General features: G+C 34.5%; 1 protein-coding gene across 1 annotated transcript in view; it reads right to left on the reverse strand.

The window, feature by feature from the left end:
* Nucleotides 1-226: 226 nt before the first annotated feature.
* Nucleotides 227-13,069, reverse strand: part of Hsl (hormone-sensitive lipase) — a 75,010-nt gene continuing 62,167 nt past the window's right edge. Inside the window, exons 10-11 of the mRNA XM_081772149.1 lie at nt 11,644-11,769; nt 227-7,261 (exon numbers count right to left, since the gene is read on the reverse strand). Of these exons, the coding sequence (XP_081628275.1) occupies nt 7,184-7,261; nt 11,644-11,769 (204 nt within the window). The 3' untranslated portion in view covers nt 227-7,183. The remainder of the gene's footprint in view (nt 7,262-11,643; nt 11,770-13,069) is intronic.

Raw genomic sequence — 13,069 nt, forward strand, 5'->3', positions numbered from 1 at the left:
AATAGATCAAGAGACATATTTTCATGCAAATAAAGTGAAATTTACACCATTCTATATTTTCTTTATTTAGGAAACGAATGGTTTGGAACCGAAAATGTGCATTTTAGAACTTTGCATTTAGAGAGAACGAAAGTGACGAAATCACTTTACTCACTCACTGGCTCGAAATAATTAGGATGATGGTATATATTAGGATAGTTAAATAAAGACTCAAAAGACATGACACTTTAAAATTTTCTTATTTATTACTGTTCTTAGTACAGTACACGTACGGATAGCAAAAGACATTCGACTTTTTTTTTTTTTCTTTTTGCTTAGTACCAACTGTGTGTGTCGATCTATTTTAATATATTTGTTGAAGACACATTCTCTTGAAATTACACAGAAATGCTTGTAAATGCGTCTATTCATTCAGAAGGCATTGACTCAAAAATTGTATTCGAAATATACAACTTTTTCTGCCGACTGTATAACTATAGGCAAATTACCAACTCCTTTCTATACAAAAAATATATGAACAATTATCTTGAACTATTGCTTAAGTTGGAATTATACAGGACATAGATATACGTAAAATTCTTTTTACTTGCTTAATACCCTTTAGATATGCATTTTGGTTACAATATTTTACTTTTATTCATCTTTAGTATATAAGCACCGAATTAACAAAACGCAGAAATATTGCTGGTTTCGTATTTAACTCTACAATTAATATCACTTGAGGTCACAATAATACACTTCTTTAACAAATAAATAAAAACAAAGGCAGAAACACGTACTAACAGCTACCGAGTCTTAGAAACTACCTGCACATAATAAAGTATTCATAATCTCTCAAAATATTTTCAATAACACGTAATCTACGTTGTATGGAATTATATTTTATTTCTAATATTTAACATACATTGCATGTGAAATAATCAGTAAGAGATCATATCGGAGGTAGAACACAAGGAACAAAACGCATACTATATTCCCACAAAAGAACCACAATTTCCACCCTACCGTAACACTGAAATCAAGTAGCTTTACTTTTTGTTGGTGTTACAATTACGCGATTTAGGTATTTTAATTGGTTTCTAACAATGAAAACTGTTTCAGGTTATTGAAATGTCAACAGAATAAATACAACTGAAGCTTGAATGGAACATCGAAAGCTATTTCAATTATTGAGTTCTGTATTCAAGAAAAATTCAGAAATTATACAGTAACAATTTGATCATCTTTCATCTTATTTGGTAAATAAATCTTATGTTAACGTCTCCTTTCAGCAGCAAAGTTCTAGACGGAACCTACTGTTTCAAATGGAGCCCGAACCACCACTCAAGGTTCTTATTGCTCTCGCTGAAGATCGTATCTAGGATTACGCACAGAAAACATTACACACTTAACCACAAAGAAGAATCACTGGGCATCAAGCCAGCCTTTGTGGATTCACTGCTTTTTCTTCCAATATTCGTTATAACGGAAAAACACAGATTATAATTACATTTTGGGCTCCGTAGTGATGTAGAACTTACATAGAAACTACTTGGTATGAAACAACGTTTCCTGGAAGGAGAGAGATTGTATAACACTTGTTTTGATTCTTTGGTCACCTTGAAGTTCATACCTTAATTCTATCGGACTTAATATAGTCTTCAATATTGTTGCTTAAGAGAGGCTTTGTATTGTTTGGTGTCTAGGTTTCGTTTATTATGCGTAATTTGATTTCGCGCTGTGTGACAACTGATGAGCGGCTAAATTAAACAGTCATACGCGATTTCAAAATGCTTCCCAAGTTGCTTTATAGCCGAAATTAGGTATTTTTCTCAATTTTTCATTATGGAAATTACTTTTTTTAAGAAAGGAAAAAAAAAGACGATCCGTTAGTATTACTCTCCATATTTTGCCTTAAGTCTATTTTCTACAACTTCACGAAATCTACAAGGTCCTTTGTGTACCAATAGCAAAAAAAAATAGATCGCTCATGTGGACTTCTGTAGTGGCCTAAGTTTAATGAAATAATGCTTCTTTCTCTTCGTGAAAAGTTGTATACATCAACAACTTTTTCACAAATAGAAAGGAGTATTATATATCTGCACTTGCATGTAACTTCGTATATTTCTCTTGACATTTTTGAGATAGTCTAATAATAACTTAAAATTGGTTAGTTATTTTATAATACGTTAATGGAGTTTAAATAAGGTTACCGAACATCCCTGTTTCCCATGGGCATATTCACAAACTTTCCTCGGAACAAAATCCATATACTCTGTGACTGAAGTTGAAAAGCGTCCCCAGATTCATCTATCAATCTTAGGTTACGGTGCAACTGAGTTTGTATTTTACAAATGTGAATTTAAAAATTTGAGAAATTACTGAGTATTGTGAAATGAAAACGCTTTCCTTAACTTTTTTTAAAAAATAATTTTGATAATGTTCTGCACTTTATATGTATGCTGCAAGATTTATCACTATCACAAGAACATTTCTATAAAAAGATGCCCTTTCTCTCTAACAAAATATTAAAGATGATATGCCTGTAATATATTTTGTACCTATGCGTATATATACAGTGGCGGATTAAGCTTCTTCGACGATCCTAGGCATAAACTTAATGAGCCCTTCTCAAAAGGAAATAGTATTTGCAGTACTTTTACAGAATAATTTATAAAACTTGTGAACACATTGAAATAAAAAGTGAAGATTAAAAACCACTAATGAAAACTTAGAGTACAAATAATTTTCTTTTTATTCAATTCAGGTGTTATATCTAAAATGTAATATATTGACGAAGTCACCAATCATAAATGCTTCTGTCTTATTTTGGTTGCTGTAAACTTGTGTATAAATTGGAAGTTAATATGTCCATGTCAAGAGGACTGCTTCTATTTGAAGAGACAAATCATTCCGTCTCTTATTACACGTGGCTAAAGAGTGGTAAGACATGCCTTTTGAGAGCCAAAACGAGCGTTCTGCCGAACAGTATTATAGCAGTGAATAAAATATTCTCAGTAACAGTGTCCACACTTGGAAACTCAGGTTGCAGATTTCGTTTTTCTTTTTCGAAGGAATATTAACTTTTCTGCTGGCAAATTACTGATTCCTCTGACCTTCAGAATTATACTCAAATGTACACATTAATTTACGAAGCTTGATTTTAGACCAGTTCCATACGCATCCTGAAAGTTAGCTGCGCCTTCAGCAGTAACAACAGAAAAAATTACTGAAAAGCATGAAATTGTAAGATATTAATTTATAGCTTTCCCTTTCTTCTCATCCAGCATGTAATAGTGAAAATCGTGTCAACTTCAATTTTTTCTCTTTCTGTTAGAACAACCTTATTGTCTCTTACTTTATTGCTTAAATATTACGTTTTTTTATGCCTTTATCATTACACTCGTAAACTATATCAGTTTTCTCCATGGATTATTGCTCATAAGAGTCGAACATTTCCCAATGAGAAGTTATGAAGTTCACAAGTAATTCAAATAAGTCAAGCATTTTATTGCAGTATTGTAAATTTATGTGAACATTTTGCAATTTCATAGTGATGCTGTGGAATCTCTGTAGTATATCCTTTCATATATTGATCCCTAAAGCTGTCTCCAGCCCGTTTAGTTAAATTAAGAGACATAAGACTTCATTTCGCAGTCTCAAAAGGATTATCGCTCACATGAATGACAGTTTGTATTATATTATCCCAATTTTCATATATATATATATATATATATATATATTTACAAGCCTCTTCTCTTACTGACCAACTTGTCTGTGATAAATATTCTACTGTTTCGTTTCCTGGATTCATGAAAAGAACAAGGAGGTTCCAGCGTTTTGAAGAATGAAAAAAATGTAAATATATTAAAGTATAGTGAAAAACGAACACACTTCCTGATAACAGCTTGCTGCACTACTTCCAACTAAATCAAAAGATTGAGCTGCGTAGGACACACAATACGATTTAGAATTCATTTCTTTAATTCGAGGCTGCGTACGCCCCTGACATCTTGCTAGCGTTGTCGTAAGACTCACCTCTACAATTAGTAAGATCAACATACATATTCACTACTGCTTCGGCTTTGACTTGTAACCCGGACTTGACAAACGAAAGGAAACGTTCAGAAGTTTTTTTTCTTTCTTTCTTTTTTTTATTTTTATTTTTTATTTTTTTTTTTTTCATTCACATAGCTAATTGGTTAGTATGCGAAATATCAGAAGTTAATTCATCGATTATGGAGTTCCACGAGGAACATTTGCTTTTTCTCATTTCATTAATGATTATTTCCTCACTCTGTCAGCAAGCAAGTAACTTGATCACAATTGAAAAAGACAAGTAGCCTGTATAACTTTCCCCTGGATTTCCGTATTGTTTAATGCGTTCTGCAAGAAGTGGATTGAACTCGGAAACAAGATCTAGAGACATCTGTATTTCACATTGTGTAGAGAAAGAAAACTGATCTTGTGCATACCTTGACCCAGTAAGACGTGAATGAAAATAGTTTCCCAGTCCCAACAGATATATGTTTTATGAAAATTGCCAACTCGCAATTTTGTGCTCTTCAGAATTTCCATAAGGTGATAAAAATATCTTAAATGGGTTTTCCAGTCTGGAATGCTGTGAATTGAAATAGCCTTTAAACAACCAACATGATACATAATAAATTGCACTAGTGCAGCACGAATATACCAAGTAATCCTGCAAAATGGATTCACTATATTCGAGGCACGAAATAATTATGAGTGGTGTCCCATCAATATTTAACGATCTTGGTTTAGTGTTACAGCTGAAAATGGGAGTATGTGGAAAGGATATATTTTGCCAAAGTACTGCACATACATCGGCATATATTTCTGGTATCATTGTGTGCAGAGCAATAAGGCATAAATTCAAGTCACTCTTGATAGTGAGCACGCATGTCTATGAAATACTTGCGTCCGGCTGATGAACTCCCATAGCCAGTAAGGACCCCCGATAGAACATGTGTAGGATAAACTTGCACATCAATTCTGACCAATGCCCATCTGCACCAATAACAATAGATGCAGACAAACTTGCATACGGAAAGTATCCAGCGGTTGTACGCTTTTCTTCCGAACCGAATCAATGCGTATATTCAGGCCCGAGGTGGTGCTATCCTCTACTGACATGGGACAGCAATATGTCCGTACTGCCAACTCCATCTATCCCTTTGATTTTATATTATAATACTTGTAATATAAGTGCAAGACCTTTCAATTCTTACAGTTTTTTTTTTTTCCTCCTGTGAGTAAATATCCTGGCCAAACGACTTGTCTCATATGTCGATACTTGCTATCCCATCACCATCCGGAAACCAGTCTTCCATTAAGAGTTTGATAACATCCTCCAGATGTTCCAGATACTCTTTTCCAGTTCTGTTACGTTTTATGGTAAGTAATAACCACCTTTCCATCCACACCGTCTTCACCAGCTTGCAGACCAAAGCAATCTAAATGAAGAGCTTTTCTGTTGCAATTGTCGTGTTCCATCGGTTGTAAATAGTATAAATCTCATCGCTCCACACCATCTGTTTCCACATTTCCATTGACGATAGTCTTTCGCCCAGACATGGCGTCGGTTTTCATTTGTCGTGGTCAAATACGGTTTGAGCGATTTGCAAGCCCCATAGAATTTAGTTCTATAAGTTTGGAAATTGCTGTACCTCAGTTCTCATTAAATGCCTTCGTGATCTGGAACATTGTTATGCGTCTGCTTTCACAATTTGCCTCCACCAATTTCTTTAGATGATGACTATCTCGATTCGATAATATTGGGTCGATGGCCACGGGATGTTGAAGCACTTTGTTTCCCCTCTATCGTGTAGGCTTTATACAGTTTTGACATCTGGTTGGTAAGTTTTAATCGCGATCTATGTCCTACACTTTCCTTCCATATTGCTTCATAGAGACAATCTGGCCTCTTTTGAAGTCATCTATTGCTTTCGTGGATGCTAGCCTGCTATGGCTCAATGTGGTTCAAGTGTATGTACCGAGTGGAGTCACAGCGCGATACCACTAGTGCCATCTATCGCTACCCAACAACTTGCCGAATGACTTACCTTAACACGTTCACTGCACCCAGTGCTATGAGACAAGTCATTTGGCCAGAGTGTTTATATAAATAAGAGAATCATAGAAAAGAAAGTCAATGTTTACGCTGATCAAATACGAATTACACTTTTACGGTTATAACAACACGCCAGAACCTCTATGTTCCTTCAGTTTTTGTTTTCTTTATGTGTATTTTACGGAGATTTACAAACAATAATTGCAAATATATGTACAAAAGTATGGCACTCATCGTATAACGAACTTGGTATAAGGAACATTCTCGTTTCCTATTAATGTGGCTTATCTTTTTTATGTATACGTTAAAATGACTAAATACTTGACTAAATATAATTTTAAAAAAAAGAGAAGTAATTAACTTACTTCTCAGATATTACATTAAACCACCCGTAACATATATTGAATCTTTCACATGCTGTTTTATGATATATCATTAACCTTCACTAACTGACTAAAGAATTTAACACTGTTAGCAACATTTTCATCTTGCAACCTTCCATAACAATTATAACAAATGAGTTTTAAAAAATTCCTTGTAATAATGTACTTCGTAATAAGTTATATCGAAAATTCCAAAGATATATAGAAAATATAAACATGTAATAAAATATTTATGAAGAAAAGGACAGATTGAGTGAAAGAAACAGAGAGCGGCTTAGTTTCCAGTCTTTTAAATTTCAGATACAAACCAACTCCCATCGTCAAATGAGAAATTATTTTAAGTTATTATTGAAGTTTCTTTGTTCATGTATATATTATATTTATTCAGTACACATATAAATGCATAAACATGTATTTACAAAGTTAGGAAAAATTAATCTGGAATGAACATGACTAGTATTGAATTATGTATACTATATAATTATAATATCTCACAACAAACTGCCCTATGCTCATATTTGGACTTTGCGAATTACATTTTTCTTGTTATAGGGAAGTTTCGCATAACTAACTCCCTATTGCAACTGCTTTCATATATAAATAATTCGGATATTAAACATAATGAACAAAAAGGGAAAAAACGAAAAACAGAATTAGTGAATAACTGCTCGTTATATAATACACAATAAAAATATTGCTGCCATATTTACTTAATCGCTTACAATAACTTTTATTGATCGTTTCCTCTCAGCAACTCTTCAATCCTCTGAACACACAATTTGGAACCCTCGTATGCTTCCTTACTAACCTAAAGAGAAATTTAAAATCATTAAGTAAAATGCTGAACAGGAGATGAATATCAATCCTACACAAAATTAAAACATAGATGAATTTCAAAATACCGCCAATACAGTTTCCGTATTCTGCTTCTTATTATCTATACAATGATAACTTGCACAGTGGCGACGTTAGCAATTAGACCCTGTCAAATAAATAGCCATTACACGTAGTATGCTCGTCACTGTTATTACACCCTACTCCTAGTCCTCTAGCGACAAGGAAGGGTACCAACAACACAGAATTTTCATTATTTTTCAGAACTTCGTTTGAAGGAGGTGGTAAGGTATGCAAACGCAATGTTTCCATCATTATGTTTATTTATTTACTATTCATTTCAGCTACGCATGAAACAACTCAGAACGCCTCAGTTATACATGCAAACGGAATCTTTTCAGATAACAAAGATATTACTTTTAAGCATTATGCATTTCCAACAATGAAAATAAATCCAATAAGCTTATTAAGGGAAGTAGCACTTTACAAAGATAAACTGAATATGGCATAGAATGTGTAATAACGATTTTGGAATATTATTTTAATTGACTCTAACATTACTTAAAATTATTCGCTCAAACTGCATATATAAGCGTAACTTCTAATATACTTACTAACTTCCAAATTATTTAACAAAGAATTGATTACTTCCAATAAATCCTTCCGTGGGGAAACTAGAAACTCTTCATACGTTTCAGAACAGCAAGCTAGTTCCGTCTTCAGTGGTAAGGTAACAAGGGTAATAATGGTTGAGAGGAAAAAGGCGTAGATAAAAGAATACATACTACAGAATGAATAAATATAACATGAAGGATACTAAAATACGCACGAGCAGAGCACAGTGCGAAAGAATAAGGGGACATTCCATGTCAAATCAACAAGTCATCAGACTTGAGCATCTCAGATTTGTGTAAAAATTGGTGTACAGCTTTATTACAGTGGAAGATGAAAAAATCCCAAATATTACCTCCCCCCCTGAAAGTGTCTCCATACAGGGTGTTCAAAAATATTTAAAAAATGCATTTTTTTCAGTTACAGTGATTATTAAAAATTGTTATAAAATTGTTAATATGTACACTAGAGACGTGGAACAAACACCACTGGAAAGCTTAAAGATTGCTCTACAAGTTGTACTATATTAAGAAAACCTGTAAAATAAAAAAAATAACATTTCAAAAATTCAAATTAAGATTTGAATTTTGAATTTGGCATAGAAATATCCCTCTGAATTTGTTGAAAATTGTTCAGGGTGTAGTCTCATATGTGTACTAAAACATCACAAAGTTGCATTTTGGGCACTCAATGGGATCCGATTCAAAATTCAACATAAACCAAACATTGCACGATATTGACCATGTAAATATCTGGGTTCAGATCGATAACCATTTGCCTGGAGCTATTTACCTGCAGCATCAAAGGAATTCATATTCAATTTCATTTGTTTCTTGATGTATTCATTTCAATTTACACCATTATCCATCTTTCCAGTTATTTAGAGAGGTATTACGTTTCCGAACAGTACTCAATACTAGTCATTATTCTTGTTAGTCAGTATGGATCGCTTTAGAGCGCTATATCTTCTCTATTTCGAATGATAGAGGCAAGTCGGGATGGTCACCTCAAAGGAACAAAACCTGCTCTATTCAAAGATGGGTATGTCGCAATCGTGAAATCAGTGCACAAGGGATTCCCCAAAGGAGCGTAGGGATTCCCTAATAAACTGTCAGGTAAAGATACGTCAAAATAGGCGTGAATGGATAGGTTTCCCACCTTGTAACCACAGTTAGTTGTAACCATGTCAAGATCTCAAACAGAGACGAATTGATGGACGCGTCATATTAGGTATGTGTGGCTGCATAACCAGGTACTGATGGTGACCAACAATGAAGTTGTGGATGTGAAGTGTGGGTGAATACACTTCGGGAGGTGACTCCACTACTGGAAACAAGGAAACAAGTCATGAACAGAAGTCGAAAGAGGCGGCGTGTTCCAGCAGGAACCGAGCAAAAGATCGCTCACACACCGTGGGTAAAGTAGAATATCTCCCGAACGAATTGAGATAGACGTCAGTCCACAAAATGAGAAAGAAAATCATACTCAAGGGAACTGATGGTGCAAACTGAATGGAGCAGATGGAACTGCGTAATGGGAGTCCATACAGCAAGAAGGGGATTGCGCAAAGCAGACATGGTAGGGGCAGTGAAAAGTGAAACAGACGTATGTACTATGACGTGTTACGTATGGCTTACGTACGAACTGTTATCAATCTGAACCCAGATATTCACGTGGTCAATACTTTGCAATGTTTGTTTTATGTTGAATTTTGAATCGGACCCCATTGAGTGTCCAAAATGTAACTTTGTGGTGTTTTAGTACACATGAGACTACAATCTGGACTATTTTGAACAAATTCAGAGGAACATATCTGTGCGAAATTCAAAATTCAAATTTGAATTTGAATTTTTGAAGTGTTAATTTTTATTGTACAGGTTTTTTCAATATAATATAACTTGTAGATCAATCTTTGAGCTTTCCAATGGTGTTTGTTCCATGTCTCTAGTATACATATTAACTATTTTATGAGAATTTTTAATAATCACCGTAACTGAAAAAAAAAATGGCCTTTTTTGAAATTTTTGAACACCCTGTATGGGGACACTTTCAGGAGGAGAGGGGTAATATTTGGGATTTTTTCATCTCTCATTGTACTAAAGCTGTGCACCAATTTTTACAAAAATCTGAGATGGTCAAGTCTGATGACTTGTTGATTTGACATGAAATGTCCCCATAACGTTACGAAATGGGTTTTATCATGTTACTTTTACTGAAATGTATATCCTTAAAGGGAGAGCAGGAGTCATAATTTATGCGAAAAATTTAGTACCTCAGGAGGCTATCAAGTTAGGAAGATGAAATGGTATATGAACTCATTAAAAATAAGCGGACACGTGTCAAGGAGTTTGTGAAAATTCTCGTTTCAAGAGAAGGAGGGGGGCATTTTCAATAGCATATTTTTTTCGTCACATTGAATGTGACTTTTAGCCGTTAAACGAAGTTTAAACGAGCGTTCACTCAAACGCGTTCAACATTAAACTTTCAAGTTTAAACGTGATTCCAGGACATTTGTTGCACCACTGAAAGTCGAAGTTCAGTACATCTCATTTCAGTAAACTTCGGTCAATTTGTAAAATCGACTCTGATTGGCTGTCGTCTTTTGTCTCTAATTTTCATTTAACAAAGTAACAAATGAGGAAATCATATCGCGTGCCGGTCTTTTCGACTTTCGAGATTAGGTGCATAGAGTTGTGAGTAGGTGAGTAGTCTAATTTCAGTGATCGTAGCTGTGATGGAAAAATAATGAAACCACGAGCAAAAAATTTTTCCGAACACGAGAAATGTATTGTAATTTCATTAGTAGAAAAATACAAAGACATTATTGAATGTAAACAGACTGACTTGGATCAACGAAGTTTAAACCCCAAAGTTCGGCCGTTGGGGGTTATGATTCTCGTTCAACAGTTGAACTTCGTTGGTGCACACGGTCATAAGTATGTTATTTGTGATCGCATCACGAGGAAATAACTGAAAAGTTTGAAGTGAATTTTGGATCATACTTAATACTAGGGATGGCCAAAATTTTCCGGAATCTGGGTATCGGGAATAATTTCACTTTCTGGATTTCGGAAAAATTCCGGATGTTTCCGAAATTCAGATTTTTTTGATCTTACATTCCGAAAAATTCCGGAATCGGTCATCCCTAGTTAATACCTACATCGAGCTAGGTTTCTATCCTGTCATTTTCATTAAAAGGTGCATTTTTAAGAGGATACTTTATGACAAAAATATAATAACTTATGAGCTTTTATCATTATACTTACATTAAAATGTATATTCTATGGTGGTAAAGGGAGTTCAAATATATTACATAAACATACTCTCCCCGTACGGAAAATGGATATTTCAGCTAGTTAAGTGCATAGAATAAAAATAATCATTGAATAATAGAATTCCACTGACAATGAACACACTATAGAACATTTCTTAAATTTTGACTTCGCAATGTCTACCATTGATAGGTACTTCTAAGAGAGAAAAAAAAAGTGATATAAGAAGGAAAAAAATGCAACAACACTTAGTTATGACTTACTGTAATACTAAGATCCGAAAAAAAATCTAGAATATTTCAGAATTAACCTAAAAATACTCAATAACTACGATGAATTCAGATTATTAGAAATTACCAAATTAACTTTAGATTTGTGTATTGCAGACAGACAAAAAGTATACATAAAGTACAATGTTTTCTATTCAATCTAGAGCATCTATCTTATATACCTAATAATTCAATATACATACAAGAGAAAAATTAAGAAATCCATGAGGAAGGGCATCCAATACGTCCAACTGAACTGAGTTGCCTAGTCTCTTAAGCTTCTTTGCAAACATTACACAATCATCAAGACACGGATCTAGTTGAACACTCTGAAATCGAAGAGATACCGAATTATGAAGTGTTCTTTTAAAACGCTGTAAATGTCAAAATAAAAGTTCTTTTTATTATATTTTTAAAATGCTCCTAGCTGCATCAAAACCACTGAACAGAGCATCTCTTATGTAGAATAAGCTAGTAATGTCATGTCTACTCTAACGTAAAACAATATGTTTACATCATTTCAACCTATTTCTAACTTTTATAACATTTATATAACGTTTCAGAAATGCACGCATGCCTCACTTAGAACTGAATTAAATATTTAGGATTGTCAAATTTAGAAAACATTTCTTCAAGTTAAGACAGTTTCAACTAACTGTAACTGAAGTTTTGTCCTAAACACTTTCGTTACATACAACTGAAAGAAGTAGATCATCATCAGATAGCGAGGGCAAGAGGAAAGAAGAAAAATTAAAAACATAAAAGTAATTGCGAAGCGTCCATTGGGCACCATATTGGAATCAGAGTGACATGACAGTATGGCTGAAAGCGGGGAAAGAGGATAAGACGTTAAGAGTGAAGAAGAAAAAGAAAAAAACACGAAGAGAGAAATTTATACATACAAGTACATAATATAACAGGAAAGAAAACCAAAGAGAAGTTAGTGTCTCCGAAATGGAATAATATTAATTGATGGTTAGGACCAGGAAGAGGTCGTGGATAAGATCGTAATGAGACTTCTCTCCTGGAAGACGTGGAAAAGCCTGGGAGAAGAATTTTGAAAATACGTGACAAAAGGTGTTGTCAAATGTATTACTGTGACGGTTGTATGTTTTAGGACAGGCAGATCAGGAAACATGAAATGTAATTTTTTCGTCCCACGATTATGCCGGCTAGGCTAAAGGGAACAGTGATGGTGAGAAATGAATGAAATGGTGGAATGAAGACAGTGGGAGGAAACTGAGATCCCCACGAAAATCCACGCACACGGTGTTTGTCCACTACAAAGCTCATTTGACGCGAGCTGGGATCGAACCAAGGACCCCATACACCAGAGGTGAACGCTCTGCTACTGAGCCACCGAGGCCCCAGGTAGATCAGGAATTTAAGAGCTGCAGGAATATTGGTGAAGAGGTCGAAAAAGGCGTTGAAGAAATTTTCAACATAGGGGTCTGAACAGTGCGTGCATTTAGGAATGTAAATCGGGAGTCGAATACAGGGCAAGTTTTACATGATAGCTTCTAATATATATCTTTGGTGAAGGTGTACGAAATTTCATGGGGTCACTTCTCATAATAACAGTGTGAAACTATCTGGTCTCGGTACAAGATTTTAGGTTGAGTCACGAAA

The sequence above is a fragment of the Thermobia domestica genome, chromosome 9 (genome assembly GCF_964235325.1).
Source record: "Thermobia domestica chromosome 9, izTheDome1.hap1.1, whole genome shotgun sequence".
Classification (NCBI taxonomy): domain Eukaryota; kingdom Metazoa; phylum Arthropoda; class Insecta; order Zygentoma; family Lepismatidae; genus Thermobia; species Thermobia domestica.